Genomic DNA, 17,149 nt, shown 5'->3' on the forward strand with positions numbered 1-17,149 from the left:
GGTTTCAACTCTGCACTTAACCAGCTCAATTAACCCTTGCAGTAGTTCAGTGAGCTAGGGATTAATATGCTTATTTTCACAAAAGAGAAAACTGAGGCTTGGACTGGTTAATAAATTGTGGACATCAGATAGCTGAGTAAGAATAAGACCAGGCTAGAAATTATGACTCCACAGCCTATACTCTTTCTACTCTGGTTTTATAGTCTCTTTGGTTTAGTAGCCTTTTCTTTTGGGGAGACCATGAGCATTTTGCCACACCGGCTATGACTTTGTTTCCTAAAAATCTAGCAAGTGCTTGGCATATAGTACGTGATCAATAAATGTTAGCTAAATGAAAGTGTGGATATCTAGCAAACCATTGTCATGGCAGAACTGGAGCACAGAAAAGCCAAGGCTGAAGATAAACAGGTAAAACAGTTGCCTGCTGAGAGGCCATTGGTGTAACCATAAGATAGATGAGTTGAAAGGTGTTTATAATAAATTTTAAAAGTATTTAATGAATACTTCAGGCTGAGCATAAGAATACTTTTTCCTTTCACTCTTATCAAATTGTAGATATGAAACGCCAGGGTGACCGTCCCCATGAAGCCACCAGGGCCATGTTAGGAAACTTCTTTTGAAAGTGGGTGCTCAGGATAACAGAGATATACAAAAACTTCTTCTCTTCTGCTTTCATAAAAGTGACAGAGATGGGAGACAGCCAAGGATCCCCAGTGAAATCCCCCTTCAAACCTAAAACAGCCTGAAGGCTGACAGACCAGACTGCTGGTCCTAGATGAAACCGGGACCCAGAGGGAGAACTGCCCGTTTACCCACATTTTCTCAACTAATTCTTCCTGAATAATGCCCACATGAGCACTGGGGGGATGGGGTAGAGCCACAGGAATCCATTCTTCGTGCAGTGGGGAGGAGCCTGGCCTCCCACTCTTGGGTGGTGGCCTGATGTGGTGTTCAATCTGTGATGTGGGAACCTGTTAGCAAGACCTCTCCTTTTTTTGCTGAGAGCTTTCTTTTAATAAATTTTGCTCTCCTCATCTTTCAATGTGTCTGCATGTCTAATCTTTCCTGGTCGTGTGATAAGAACCTGGTTTTAGCTGAACTAAGGAGCAAAAACGTCTGCATCAAAAGTAGTTACAACATTGAGACTTCCAACATTTCATTAGCATGAAATAATCTTCGTAAATAGCACCTTCCAATTTCTGAAAATTACAAACAAGAATATTGTGGAAGACAAGAGGAACACAATACAACATTTCCTTAAAAGGAATATGCCATGGGCTTGTGTTATATTTTCTGGAGGTGAGATGATTAACGACCTCTGAGAATCTATTTAGAGCTTGTAATTTGAAAATAGATTAACTGATGAGAAGCTGTGTTTTGATCCAAATAATGGAAGTGTAACAACAGGCTAGTTTTTAGAAATGGCATGAACAAGGTCATAACAATCTTTTTCTGTCCTAATGATTGCGATTCTGTAAAACTGGTGACCAGGGACAGCTGGATGGGAAGGACACCTAGCACCAATTATCAGGGATTAGTAGACACTCTATTTGTTTGATTTAAATTGCATCCTGTTTGTTAGCTACAGGCATGAGAGATAATCGTGAAGGCAATTCAAATGCTCAAGCACAACTCATAGTCATGAATAGAGAAACTTGGGTCTATAACTTGTTGCAATTAGTCTTCTTTTCCCCCATATCTCAAGATTAGTTAATGTTGATAGAATTTGAAAATGATAACCCTAGAAATAATGGAGCAAATACATTTACAAATTCAAAGCACATCAAGCAATGGGGCTGCATATGCTCACAAAACAGAAGTAATACTTAAATGTATTATAAATTACTCAAATCATAATTTTAGAGTATTTATTATGTACATGACACTATGATAAACTGCATAAGGGTACAACCATGAAGACACATGTTTGGCTCAAAGCAGATGAGAAAAACAAAGGTACATAAATAAGGAAAAAGGCAGGATAGAGGTACAAGTAACATTCTAAAGAGGATAAAGCAAGAAATCACTTAAATCCATTAGGGCTAAATAAAGATGGCTTTTATAGAGAAGGTTGTCTTTAAATGGAGTCTTGAAGGGATGGAAATATTTGACTAAGTATAAAACAGGAAACTAATTGTATTTATCAGGTTGGTGCAAAAGTAACTGCAGTTTTTGCCATTAAAAGCAATTACAAATGGCCAAAACTGCAATTACTTTTGCACCAATCTAATATTTTAAGGGTAAATAGCCATGTGAGGCTAGTGAGTACCATAATGGACAGTGAGGACAATGGTAACCACTCACATTTTTCCACAAGAGAGGGACGGGACGTTCTTGGAGAAATGTTTTAGTATTAGTTTTCCTCTGCACAATCTAAAATGTTGATTTATTTGGAGAAGGGAGCTCTTTAACTTAACCACTACTCATATAGCTCCAGTAGATCTTTAATTTTATGATTTCATCTTATTAGAAAAACAGTGCAAATGTTAATTGTATTGCAGAAGGACAATTAATAGAAGAAACGTAGTTAAACAGACTAGATAAAAACAGGAACAGATGGTAAATTCTGGTAAGTTTTAAAATTTTCTAGCACACCAACATGAATGCCTTGTGACTACTGAGAAAAAACACATTTTATTCCTTGGATGGAAAGATTTTTTGTTACTCATCCTAGACTAATTAGTGTATGTGTCATTAATACATTGTCCATGAGACATATAGTAAAGACAAAAATAGGCAATGTAAACAAGTCAGAAGGGCATACTGGTCCTGATACATATGTATAACTTAGAAATTTTAGGCCTCTAGGCTCACAGAATTGCTGCTTGTCAATAATGATAAAAAGGGAGCATAATAAAAACTCAAATGTGTTCTTTGCATTCTGTGAAAACAAATTTTTAAAAATAAACTGATCTGTTAGTTTTTCTCTAGGACCTCCAAAAGTTTTTACTTCTAAGCATATGTTAGAATATTTCTTTAAATCAAAACAATAATGCTTCTCTCTGTATTTTACCTGCAGCTTTGAAACTTAGAGGGTCTTTGCAGTTCAAGTTGCTCCCTTATTTATATCTATCATAGCCAAGTTAGGTTGACTGGTTGATGGAAGAAGACTAGATTTGATGGAATTACAGATTTCGCACGGGTAGGTAAAATATTCGTGCAGAATAGACATTGAAGTTCTAAAACATTTAAGTTGCAAGCATATCCTGAAGCAAATGTAAATTCCTCTCTTCTACTCTCACAGGAGGTTACCCAACGTGTGAGTCAACCTAACATGTAGGTTACCTTTGGAGCTCAAATGGCTGCTATAAGCCAAGGGTTGCAGATGAAAATGAAGAAATATGGTCAGTAAGCAGTAGGGAGAACCTACCATCTGCCAGATGCCCTTCAGAGCCAGTTGTCCTGTTGCTTCTCTGGGTTGCATAGAGTTCCTTACCATCTATCTGTTAAATAATTTTGTAAGTTAGTAAACTTCTTGAGGCCAATTAATTATCTCCATACTATCCGCAGGCCAAAAACCATGAAGTCATAATTGAGGTTTTCTTTTTCTCTCATATACTACATCCAAGCTGTCAAGAAACCCTATTTGTTCTATCTTCAAAATATATCTAGAATCTAACCAGTTCTCATTGTCTCTACTGCCAACATTTGAGCCCATGCTTTCGTCACCTCGTACCTGAGTCACAGTAGCCTTCCAAGTGTTCTCCCCACTCCTACCTTTTCTCTCTTACCCATACCTAAACCAGCAGACAGACAAGCCTTTTAAAATGTAAGTCAGATCATCTTAGTCTTGGCTTGAAACGTTTCTCTAACTTCCCGTTAGAGAAGAACTGACGATGGTTTACAAGGCCCCAAGTGCTTTGGCTGCATTCCTCTCTGTTCTTCTCCTCCCTCACCCTGTTCCTGCTACACTAGCCTCCTTGCTGTTGCCAGAAAGTGCCAGGAATCTGCCCTTGCTAGGACATTTGAAGTGGTTGCTCTCTCGCTTTCTCAAACCTTTGCTGGAATTTCACCTTCTCAATGAGGCCTTTCCTGACCACTCTATATAAAACTGAAGCCAGTCTTCTAGTTCTCCTTTACCCTCCTCTACTTTTTCTTTTCCCATGGTATTTATCACCATCTAACAACAATTTCATATACTTGTTTATTACATCTGTTGCAAATTATCTCCTGCTCCTAGATAAATGCTCCATGCACGTGTTTTATTCACCTACACGTCTGACAGCACAGCAGTGCCAGCAATGCCTGGCACACAGGAGATGCACAAGAAATATCTGTTGACTGAATGAATTATCCTAAAACACTATTTTTATTGTGACTCGTAAATGATGTATTTATACACCATTATATTTCTAGACATTACGAAGACATTGCTTGAGCTAGATTTTCTCAGCACCTAAACATACTCCTGCATGGTAAATCAGGAATCCCTATATATGGCATTTACTCTTTCAAGCCATCATGGTATAATTTTTAAAGACTTCAACATATTTGTGTTTTAAAATAGAAAGTTTACTTTTTCCTGCTAGGGTACCTTTCTAAATTTCTTTGGCTGAGTCCTAAGCATTCTATAGATACAGCTATAGATATTTGATTCCTCCATTCATCTGTACCTATGATGACTCAGGGAAACATTCCCAAGAGCCTGAAGGATGCTCAGCCCTTTGGAAGTCCTAGTCATCATCCCAATGGTTATTCCGTTGTTGTTGTTGTTGTTGTTGTTGTTGTTGTTGTTTTGAGACAGAGTCTTGCTCTGCTGCCCAGGCTGGAGTGCAGTGGTGTGATCTCAGCTCACTGCACGTTCCGCCTCCTGGGTTCAAGCCATTCTCCTGCCTCAGCCTCCTGAGTAGCTGGGACTACAGGCGCCCAACACCATGCCCGGCTAATTTTTTGTATTTTTAGTAGAGACAAGTTTTCACCGTGTTAGCCAGGATGGTCTCGATCTCCTGACCTCGTGATCCTCCCTCCTCGGCCTCCCACAGTGCTGGGATTACAGGCATGAGCCACCATGCCTGGTCCCTAATGATTATTCTTACTCCCATTTCCTCAGCTACTTCCACAGAACAGACCTGGAGCCTCTGCCCCTTTGCTTCAAATCAACAACTCTGATTTTCATCATCAGTTATCACTAACTGATATGTTCTTGTTTATGTCCTTTTTTGTATTTTTTATCACTATGTGATGTTGTTTATGCATTTTTATTTGCGTATTGTTCATCTGCACTTCTTACACAAACTCTTCACAGAATTTAAGTTCCTTGACAGCAAGGATCTTGTCTGTTATCCACTGCTATATCTCAGACCCTAGCATCCTCTCTCAAGGCGTGATGAGAAGAGAGTCTATCCGAAGACATCTGACATGCAGTAATCATTTTGATTTATTAGAGCTTGCAGGAAAGCATTTCCAAATAAACAAAGGGCCAAGGGCCATGAGCCTTCTATATACCTACACATAGAATTTCATCACAGGGAGTGAGAGGCCAGCTTTCCCACAGCAAGGATATAATTAATGGTCCTTGTCCTTTCTCTTTCCTCTCTTTCGAACCATTAGCTTGACTTTTAAGCATTATACCTCTCTCATGTAGCCCCTCCCTACAAAGCCACAACTTCCTTTGCAAAAGTGATTATGAACATCTTCCTCTTTCACACATCTCTCTCCACCCTGGCACACACCAAAATACACTGATTGTCCCTGCATAAGGCTACTTGAAAACTTGCCGTATCACCATTTACTACGTTTTTCAGGCTGTCTACAGTTTTTAGTGCAGTGCAGTCTTTCTTATCCATTCTCTTTTTACAAGCAAGTTGCCATCACTTGTCTGGTAACACTAAAGTACACGTAGAATTATGCATTTCTTCAAGGGAAGACAGGTGAGCCGTGCTCTGCCAGATTCTTGTCTGTAAAGGATGACCTTGAAAAGTCCTGGAGAAAGTGGCTTCTTCATTCCTACGTGTTTCACCTCCACTGTGCATGCTCACAAAGTAAGCCTTAATGCCACGGACCATCGTACTTTTCAAGCATCATTGCATAGGAAAGAGACACTGCTTTCACTACTGCCCTAGCCAATCTTAAATAAGGTAAAGAAATACTACAAGTTGGGACTGTAAGTGAAGAGGCATATTCTAAGGGCAAAAACCAATTTCCATGGAACTGAGATACCTGCCTCGTTTAAGGCAACCATATGACACACGGGTTCACAAGTGTTAAAACTTCATTTACTCCCGCAGGTAAAACAAAGCTGTACCTATAGTTAAGGCTTGAGCTGCAGTTGCTTCCGGAACAAGAAATAGAACCAAGAAAATATCTGCAAAGATGCACTTGAAATGGACATTCAGACTCTATAGTTTTTTAAAGCAGAGGCAGCGTTGCTTCTTTCTCCAGCCAGACTCCAGATACCAGTGCCTACCAAAGTGTCCTCTCTCACACACCCTCCTATACTGTTAGGCTTTGTGGGAAGTTAGAGATCATATTCTCTGGGGGCACGGACTACGGACTGTCTCCCAAACAGGCAATGAGAAGACATCTTAGTAGGGAATTGAGTCATCTTGGGAGCTGGGAGGAAGATGGGTTACACCTTGACAATGGTCTGCAGCAGGAAGATCCATCACCCATTATGCCTTAGCGCACCCACCCATACTCACTCATATTCCCCCAGGGGTGCTCTGATGCGACACTGTCCACGGGCTGCACACTCCTCAGGTCTAATTAATGATGCCCACCCTCCCCACCTACTAAACACATTTGCAATTTAAGCATCTCTAGCTCTCCACTACCACCCACCTTTCTCCTCCACTGTCCCTTCCTCTCCATAGAGATAATTAACTAGTTAACTACTTATTGGTCCTTCAGTTGATTAGGATTTCAGGCTCACACTAAGGCCTTATCCTAAAGTCTATAAAGATTTGTGACACCGACAGGGAAAAAATTTGAAACCAGCTAGCAAAACTTTCCTGAAGGAGAGAGATAATCAATATCTAAAAATTATCTTAAGGGTTGGATTCCATACCATGAATCCCCCTTTTCCTCCTTCCCCGCAGCTCCCTATAGTGAAAGATAGGTAACCTTAAGAATAAATGATAAATCCTGTGACTATTAGGTTTTTCCTGAGAGTTCCTCGGGGACCCGGAGGTAACCGTGTATATGCGTGCGTGTGTGTCTGTGTGTGTACAAGGTCCGGAGAAGCGAAACGGTGGCGGGTTCCTACAGACCCCGACCCTGTTCCCTTGGCCACCTGGTCCCGGGTAGCTGCATCCTTGCGCGGCGCACGCATGGAAGCGTCGCGCTCTGGCGCCGGTGCGGCACCGAGGGGTACGACGGCGACCCCCTGCGCGCGCCCGCCCCCACCCCCGCACCTCGCGCCCGCCCGCGCAGCGTGACCGGCAGCCGCCGCAGACCCGGTTCGGGGAGGCGCGGAGCGCGGCGCGCTGAACCGGAGAGGCAGGCGGGCGGGCTGCTGCCTTGCGTCCGCCACGCTGTCCTCCCTCCTCCGCTCCCTGCGCCCCACCCCTGGCGGCCGCGCTGCCTGGCAGCCCGGGAAGCCGCGGCACAGCTGCTCGGCGCCTGCAGCTCCGGCTCAGGGACTGCAACTGAAGCGGGGGCGGCGGGAGCGCGGAGACCACAGACCCCGGGGAGAGGCGGAGGGGGTCCCTGGCCTGGGCGGAGAGGCTGAGCTGAGTGCGTGTGAGAAAGAGGGCTGCACCGCTGCTCGGCGCGGACTCTGCCAGCCCCAGCGCCAGCCCCGGCTCAGGTCGCCGCAGCCCGGGATCCTCCCCGCTTGCGCCCCAAGGCACGCGCGGCACAGCCATGAACACCAACGATGCCAAGGAGTATCTGGCCCGGAGGGAAATCCCTCAGCTTTTTGAGGTAGGGGCTAGGGCTGGCCGACGGGCGGGAGCATCCGGGGACTGCATCTCGGGGGTTCCGGGTGAGGCAGCCGCGCCCCGTCCCACCTTCCCCACGCGGGGCATGTAATTGAAGGGGCTTGCAGAAGCGCACTCGCCCGGTCGCCCGCGGGTAGTCGCCTTTCCCGCGGGTTGCCAGGGTCCCTGTCAGATGGCTGGGCTTAGAAGCCTGCATCTTGCAGATCAAGTTTCAGTCTTCCAGCAGGGTTCTGAAAGCAGCCTGTCCCCATCGCGCCCCTCGGATGTGGACACCCAGGGTGGGCTCCAGACCGCGGCCGGGCCGCGCTTTCTGGGGGCGAGGGCCAGGCCAGGTGGCTGCACTATCGCCCAGCAGCGAGTAAAGATTCGAAACTGAGGGATCCAGAGCCCTAGTCACTCTACTTGTCCAGGGTTGGAACCCCTCGAGGAAAGAGGAAATGTGGACGGAGGCAGCCCTCCCCGGAGACAGCTTGGAAGAGAGGGATGAAGATGCAAAAAGCAAAACCCAACCTATCGAGTGCCACCTCCCCGGTGACAGGCCCCCAGCGTTGCTCTGCGCTTTCGCTGAATGAACTCCTGAGCACGTTTTTCCGTTGCCTAGGAAGGGTTGGGCCGCAGGTTTCGCCAGTGCTCGACAACCCACCTGGAGATAGCGGGTCCGGGAGGAAGCTGCGAGGTGGGCGGACTCCTGTTGCTCAGTCTTCAAACCGAAGCACAGCATCATCTGCACCGGGACCCGGAGTAGGGGGACACTTGGAGACTGAGAGAGAGGAGGCTTGAGGATTGAACCTTAGTCGGTTCTAAGCCACAGCCCCTGTCTCAGGTCGTTTTGGCTTCCTTTCCTTCTCTTCGTATTTGAATTTAAAAACATTCCTGAATCTCAAGTGCTTTTGCTTGAAGTGGGGGGAGGAGGAGAAAAGAATAGAAGCAAGCCAAGCTTCCTAAGAGAGCTCTGAAAGGGGAAATTCATTCTCTGCAAACCTCGTTCCCCATTTCTGAAAACTGATAGACTGATATCGTAAACTAAAGGTCGTGAGGGGGTTTTCCCTCCCGATTTGAGGGATTTGTTCTGTTAAAAGGAATTGTAAAGCACCACTGGAGAAAATAATTTTGCCTCAGTTTCCCTAAGCTGTCTTTAAAATGGGTTGCCATAATTACAGATCTTCTTTTCTTTCACCTGTATAAGCCACCGTTTTCAGGTCATCTGAAGTCAAGATTTCCAGGTGAACCACTCACTGAGCTTAACCGTGGTATGTGAAGCCCAAATCTACCAAATGTGTTACTCCTGCGTGAAAATAATTAGGTGGTGTTGCATAAGGACAGGTCTTGAGAATGTGTGGGAATCTTAAGGGTTGTTCATTTTTGTTTTAATTTTCAAAAAGTAAATATGGAAATTAAGAGGCTAAGGTTTTTCTCACAAAGATTGCTACTGAGATATATTTCATTTCTACGCTTCTGAAAGAATCATTAAAAACATCTGTAGGAGGACCACGTGATTGCAAAAATTCCTACATAGTACATCTTTTTTGTTTATAAATGTGGGTACTGTTTTTCCTCCTTGGTGGGAGGTAACCACAGAGAATTTTGATAGTTTATTAAAATCTACACCGTGTATGCAAATAAGTTATGGCTGGCCTTTTTGTTAAGGTTTTATGTTTTTTATTTACTTTTCTGCATATGAATGGGATAAATAATGCACACCCAGAAAAGGAAGTCAACTTGCTTGGGTGAAATACAGTAATGGACTTAGATTCACTTCTGGACAGTAAGAAGATGTAAGTAGACTGCTGGTGACCTCCAAAGGCTACATCCTTCAGTAAGACGAATCTGTGCTATGCGCAGCTCAAGAGGGAAGGAAAATCTGGCAGTTCTCCGTGTGATGAGTGTAGACTGTAAAACTAAATACTTAAGGTTTTTAAAATGGATTTTGCCCACCACAATATTCTAAGTGTACAAAGTTTAACAATTAGCTATCTACTAAACACCAAGATATTGGCCCCAGCTGTGGATATTAGAGGCCATTATAGACAAACTGATTATTGTATTGACGTATTGTCAGACAAGTAAATATATCTAACTGACCTTTTCAGATTTTTTCCTAATTTAAGACATCATGTAAGCCAAATGGAATATGGGATATCTCTGGTAGGTTCATGTTTGAAATGTGTTTCCGGTTTTAGATTTTTTTTAAACCACTTATTATTTTATCATGAGTTCTTAATTCTGGCTAACTTTATGGTGTGTATATTGATCTTGTACCTTACAACAGAGATTTGGCAATCAATTTGAATACTGTGGAAAGTCAAATTAGATTATTCAAGGTCTCAAAGGGTTCACTCAGAGACTGAGCAATAATATGTGCTGGTTGTCTTCAATCCCTGAGAGTGGCTGGCTATTAGAAAAAAAGATCTGAATTATCCGTGAAGGAATGGAACTCATGGCCCCATTTTAAAATCAATGCCCTTTGGAGAACCAGTTTTGTTTAAGGACGCTGGAAATGTATATTTTCAGAAAACAGTCATTGAGTGTGTTCACCCATTTCAGGCAATAGTAGGGATTAAAAGAGGGCATTTTGCAGATGGCACAGAGAATCTCATGTTTTCTTTTATCTCACACCACATTTCTGCAACAAGTACAGAGAAGAACATATGGGTTTTGGAATCAGAAACATTGAATTGAAATCCTGGGCCTAGGTGTTTCTAGTTGAGTAAACTGGAGTAGTCACTAACATCTCTGAGTTGTGATTTCCTAATCTATAAAATGGGGGTAATAAAGTCACACAGGGCTGAGAATGCACTGGGTATGCAAATGAATATATGACACAGAGGCTTTTATTTATTAATAAGATTAATACTGGCTTGGCATATGGGAGAAATGTGAGAAGCTCAACTGCAATGTGTGTGTATATAGGACAGATTTTGACAAACAAACTGGATTGGATGCCCAGGTAGTTTTTTCTGCTCCCTCTGCAATTGAACTTGGCTGATGAGGTGCACACTGTAGCTTACTCTATTTAGGATTTCAGAAAACAAACGTACCTGGTGAGAATTGCCTACCATTCTGAGCAAATTACACAGGATATAATTGAAAATAAAATACTGTATTTAAACAGATGTCAGCCCTTCAAAGGGTGTTTGGATGCTAACAATGTGTATTGGTAAGAATAATCCTTTATGCTTTTGCCATGAAATACTCCAAAGGAAAATCTTTTGTACATCAGTCCAGCTTCCAGGAATCAGCATTTCCAAACTGGTAGCATTTTTGGAAACTAGTACCAGTGACACATCAGACACTATGAACCAAAAAAGCAATAGCAGGATCATGCCTTTTTTCCTTTCCCATCTGGAATCTTAGTGGATATTGTAGTGACCTACTCTATGTCAAATAGTAATTTTTTTTTTTTAGTCTCAGACCTCAATTTTTTTGAGTCTCACTTAGATTTGAGCTTTGAGGGATTTTTTTTTTTTTTCCCAATTGGAAAACAGTTAAATATGCACCTACCAAATGCCAGGGAAAGCATCAGTATCTGGGGATTGAAAAATGAATGAGACTCACTCTGTGTTGTTGAAGAGCTTATAATTTAGAAGAAAGACCAGTGCATAACCCAGTGGTTTCAGTATAAATGACAAACAAGTATGATGTTTTATGCTGGATACCATGGGAACACAGAAGAAGGGGTTCACAGACCAACCTAGGGATTCAGAGAAGACTTCCTGGTAGTAATAATAACTAAAACCACCAACAAAGTTTGTTGGGCACTTACTGTGTGCCACGCACTTAATGTGCACTGTACAAATATGAAATTATTTAATTCTTTAAAAACTCTATGAGGTATTTATTATTACCCCGATTTTATAAAAGAAGAAACTGAGACTTAGAGACATAAAGGGTGGGTAGGAGTGAGACAAATAATGACTGGGGCATTTTCACATGCTGCATTTTATCTCACTGTGATAAAGTGAATGGCTCTTCCATTTTAAACGATCTAGTTGCCTGAATTGCTTAAGAGGCGGAGAATGCTGAACTGAAAACTAATTAGGCAAGAATTTAGGGGATTATCTTAATGATTCTATCAGATCGTAATTTCAACTCTGTTTATTAAAAGACAAATGCAAAGAACAAAAACTACCGGAATCCAAAGATGAGCCATAACACTATTTTAACAAAGGTGAGTGGGGCCACGTGCAGTGGCTCATGCCTGTAATCCCAACACTTTGGGAGGCCGAGGTGGGTGGATCACTTGAGGTCAGAAGTTCGAAACCAACCTGGCCAACATGGTGAAGCCCTGTCTCTACTAAAAATACAAAAAGTAGCTGGGCATAATGGTGTGCACCTGTAATCCCAGCTACTTGGAAGGCTGAGGCAGGAGAATCACTTGAACCAAGGAAGTGGAGGTTGCAGTGAGCCAAGATTATGCCACTGTACTCCAGCCTGGGCAGCAGAGTGAGACTGTATCTCAGAAAAATAAATTAAATTTAAAAAAAAAAAGGTGGGTTTAAAAGATATTTTATTTGTACATATTTTGTTTTATTTCAGAGCCTTTTGAATGGACTGATGTGTTCTAAGCCCGAAGACCCAGTAGAATACTTGGAAAGTTGTTTACAGAAAGTCAAGGAACTGGGTGGCTGTGACAAGGTGAAATGGGATACATTTGTAAGCCAGGAAAAGAAGACTTTACCTCCGCTAAATGGAGGACAGTCCCGGAGATCCTTTCTAAGAAATGGTAATGTATATGGAGAATAATAGACAGTTTTATTGTTACAGCAATTCTCTTTAAAACATGCCATATAGACTATACACAGTGATTTCATTTTTTGAGTTTACAAATGCCTGAAGTCCTTGGATCATGATTAATTTCTCTCTGCTACTAATTCTAATCACTTCCATAAAAAGACAAACAAGGCCGGGCGCGGTGGCTCAAGCCTGTAATCCCAGCACTTTGGGAGGCCGAGGCGGGCGGATCACGAGGTCAGGAGATCGAGACCATCCTGGCTAACATGGTGAAACCCCGTCTCTACTAAAAAAATACAAAAAACTAGCCGGGTGAGGTGGCAGGCGCCTGTAGTCCCAGCTACTCGGGAGGCTGAGGCAGGAGAATGGTGTAAACCCGGGAGGTGGTGCTTGCAGTGAGCTGAGATCCGGCCACTGCACTCCAGCCTGGGCGACAGAGCGAGACTCCGTCTCAAAAAAAAAAAAAAAAAAAAAAAGAATATAAAAAAAAAGACAAACAAAATTACAAACAAAAGTCCTTCTCAGGTCATATTGTCCAACAATTCACTAGAGGCTTAATGAAATTTTATATTACTGACTTCATTATTTTGCAAAATAAATTACATTAGCAAACTATACATACATTTTTCTTAAAATTGCAAATAAGATTTCTCACAATAAATGAATAGAATACAAGTATAATTGGTAGTTATTGAAGAGCAGTTCAGCATTTTTTTATTAACTAGAAAGAGATTAGGCTTACTAATGTTTCCAAGTTCAGAGTTCATAATAATGCATCTGCATAAATGCATGTAAAGTTTATACCAGTGATAAAAGAAAAACTTCAGCCAAATTAAATCTAAAGGAGTTTAATTGAGCAACAAACAATTCATGAACTGGGCAACCCCCAGAAACACAGCAGATGCACAGAGAAACCAGTGCAGCCACGTGGTGGAAGATTTATAGACAAAAAAAGGGAAATGACATACAGAAATCAGAAGTGAGGTACAGAATGGCTGGATTGGTTACAACTCAGCATTTGCCATGTTGAACACAGTTTGAACACTCAGTGTATAAATGGTTGAAGTGCAGCCACTGGGATCGGCCAAGACTCAGCTATTGTTACAGGTGCATACTCCCAAGTTAGGTTTTCAATCTTGTCTACCTATTAAGCTAGGTTGCAGTTTGTCCACAAGGTCTCAAATATAGAAGTATGGAGTCCTTCTCAGGTCATATTTAGTGCACTTTAACACTAGTTAATTCAGTAAAAATTTTTTAAGCATCTATTGAATGCAATGTATTAATTAATATGTTAATCTGGGCATTTGGGTGCTATAAAAGAAGTTGGAAAAGTAAACTTGTTTAAATTTTAGGAGTTGTTTAGAACTGAAAACTGTAGTTCATTAGAGAAGATTCATAGTGTTTTGATCTCTTTCTAAAACATGTGCTTATCAAAATTAGGGGTTCAACATGAGCCAACCAGCCTTTCAGCCTCTAGATGAAGTTGAGACATATTATAGTATGTGCAGATTGGAATCAGCTCAAATCAGGGGAAACTAAATTCTGTTCTAGTGGCCAAGATCATTACATTTTCAAAACTGAAACCATTCTCAAAAATCATACAACAAAAGGTTTATGCTATACAAACAGCCTCTGAAATGGAGACAATTCTGTCTGCAATGAATATAAGCAGGAAGCAAATCTTAGTTTGCTTAACCTTATTAGTCATGACCCACGTAGATTTTATTTGAATGCAGTGTGGGAAAAAGTCATAGTGTGCTAATTTTCAAGGAACACAAGCAAAAGAAGGCAAACAGAAATAGCTTTTCCTAAGAAACATCTCTAAAGAAAAGAGTCCTTCACCATTCATGCAGAAGTCAATGGTATGACCCTGACCAAATTTCCCAGTGCTGCTGAGAGGTAATGAGATGTCTGAAGCTGCTATTTAAAACTAATTTTGGAAACTTTCAAATGTTATAATGGACCAAAAAAACAGAGAAATAGTTGGAAAATTTTGGTGTGACTATAAGGTAATGAGATTAGCACTCTGAGTCTTAGCAATAAATCTCATTACTGTACAAGGTCTCTCACCGCTCTCTGTCTTACATAGCAGGAGGTAAAATAACACTCAGTACAAAATAAGCCATGTGGTTACATTCTGTGGGAAGTCCTAGGGTAAGGTTGTGTCTTTATATACTTACTAAATCAAATTTGCAACAAATATTTTGATTTGACCTTTAGGACCTTACAATACCAAAGGGATTTTTCTCTTACTATACAGTCTATTCATAGACCCACGTTCTGATTTGATAACCGAGCAGAGTCCCAGGTATAAAGTTCACTCTTTGTAAATCAGCGGGATTTCTGGTTCACTGAGAACAGCCTGATACACAGAGTAGCAAATGAACAGAATTGGAGTTTAGAACTCCAAACTGTGCAGACACAGCTTAGATATGCCCTCTCTGTGGGCAGCAGGTACTCATGGTTGTATCTTTTGCCAGTTGCTGCTGTAGCGTACCACTTAGTACATTACTACTTTGGTGAATAAATGATATTTTTGTGGGCTTGAACAGTTCATACACATCCCCAACATACGGGAAGCTTACTTCCCAGGGTGTCATCATACTTAATGTCTGGCTCCCTGTTAAATACATATCCCGTACTCTTGTTTGATCAAGCGAGGTAAATATGGGAATCTGCTTTATAAACCTTAAAGTACTAGTAAACTTCAGGTATACATTTTAAAAATTAAATCTGAGAAGCTATGACATCTACTTAGTCGGAAAGCTGCTCTGACTGGGTGTAAAAGTGACTGCAACAAAATAAAATCTTGATACTTCTATGTGATACTTTTTTATACTGTTACTTGGCCTGATTGTACATAGAAGCTAGGCAGGCCATGAGAGAATGGTAAGGACTGTGGCCAAGCTAGAGAGCAGAGCTAGAGAGAACAGTCATTGTTTAAAGACAAGTGCAAATTTTGCAAAAATGTCCAGCTGAACAAAACACATCTGTGGGGCTATGTTGGGTACACAAATTGTGAGTTTGGAATTCCCGATCTAGCAGGGTAAGCTAAAACAAGAATGTAAAATGTAGGCTTAATTTTCATTAAAATAAGATTGCATGTTAATTTTAGGTTCTCCATACCCACTTATACTTTACCAAAATTCCCACACTGGGATCTTTTAGTTAATCATCAAATACAAAATTTTCATATACCTATGGTGGTAAGAATGTGGCATCACATGGTCTTGTATCTGAAAGGTATGCTAAAAAACGGAAAATGATTTCTAAACTGATTGGTCCTGTAATAATACAATTCTATTTTATGAAATGCTTTATTCATGTGTGCTTTGACGGTTTTAGTTGTAATGTGTGGAATCGTTTATTACATTCAACAAAATTCCTAACTGCCCAGTGTCTTAAAGCATAGTGATTATTTCTAGAAATGAGTGATTCATACATTTTTTTGTAAAAATATTGCCTTAGCTATGTTAATGTGTTATTACTATGAAAAATTATTCTGTGAAATGAAACATTTTCATCATCTAATCAAGTTACTTTCCTAAGTTAAAATATGATAAAGCAAGGATTAAATTATTGGCTGACTGTCTTTAAAGCATTAAATATGAGGTAAGCATCCCTTTCTTTCTGCCACATGCATACAATTGAATAATTATCTGTAAATAAGAATTCTAATCCCATAACCCCAAACATTCATAGAGCCTGTCTTCCAGAATATCTCATTATCTTATATTCAACATGTCCAAAACCAAACACACTATATTTATTTCAAAACCAGCACTTACTTCTTTTCCTGTTTCCATGAAGTCAGCCGGTAAGTCAGTTGGGCAATAAATTAACCATTTATTGAGTACTACTATGTGTCAGACATTCTTTTAGGACTGAAAATCCAACCACCAGGAAAGAACAGACATGGCACCTTCCTTTGGGGACCTTATAGCCTAGCAGTGAAGTCAAGCAGTAGGAATATAAGAAGGAGCACAATGGCACCATAGGAAAATCATATGCTAAGGAATTAACCATGTTAACAAAGGACTGAATCTCACCTAGGCTGGGGTTCAGGATCGGCTTCCTGGAAGAGGTGATGTGCTTATACTTGGAGCCGAAAGCTAAGTGTGTGTTAGCTAGAGAAGGATGGGAGAGATTGTACCAGGGAACAGAGAAGAGAAGTTCCTGAGGCCGACAAAGAAGCTGTAATTTGGTTAGGAATGAGAGAAGTCCAATATTGCTGGAGCAGAAAAGAGAGGGCAGAAAGATACTATATGAAATGCAGTATGGTCCTTATCCTTTTAGACTTGAAACCTGGAAATTGTTTTTGAACTGTCACCTCCTTTCATTTCTCATATTCCAACCCTAATCATATCCTTCAGATCTGGCCATCCATTTCTATTTCCCCTGCTACCACTCTAGCCTAAGCCTTCATTTCTCATCTGTTGATTACTTTAACAGCCACCTAGCTGCTACTCTTTCTGTTCTTAGTCTTTCCCTGCTCCAATTCATTTTAACTAGCAGATTAACCTTCCTAAAGCATGTAT

At 41.2% G+C, this 17,149-nt stretch overlaps 1 protein-coding gene across 2 annotated transcripts in view; it reads left to right on the forward strand.

Moving 5' to 3' along the window:
- Positions 1-7,471: 7,471 nt before the first annotated feature.
- Positions 7,472-17,149, forward strand: part of AK5 (adenylate kinase 5) — a 310,915-nt gene continuing 301,237 nt past the window's right edge. The window contains exons 1-2 of one of the 2 annotated variants that reach the window (XM_030913359.1): positions 7,472-7,863; positions 12,417-12,603. In XM_030913359.1, coding sequence (XP_030769219.1) covers positions 7,804-7,863; positions 12,417-12,603 — 247 coding nt within the window. In that variant the 5' untranslated portion in view covers positions 7,472-7,803. Of the gene's footprint in view, positions 7,864-8,093; positions 9,104-12,416; positions 12,604-17,149 lie in introns of those variants that run through there. The other variant, XM_030913360.1, reaches the window with a different exon arrangement.

Source organism: Rhinopithecus roxellana, chromosome 12 (assembly GCF_007565055.1).
Source record: "Rhinopithecus roxellana isolate Shanxi Qingling chromosome 12, ASM756505v1, whole genome shotgun sequence".
In the NCBI taxonomy this organism is placed as follows: Eukaryota; Metazoa; Chordata; class Mammalia; order Primates; family Cercopithecidae; genus Rhinopithecus; species Rhinopithecus roxellana.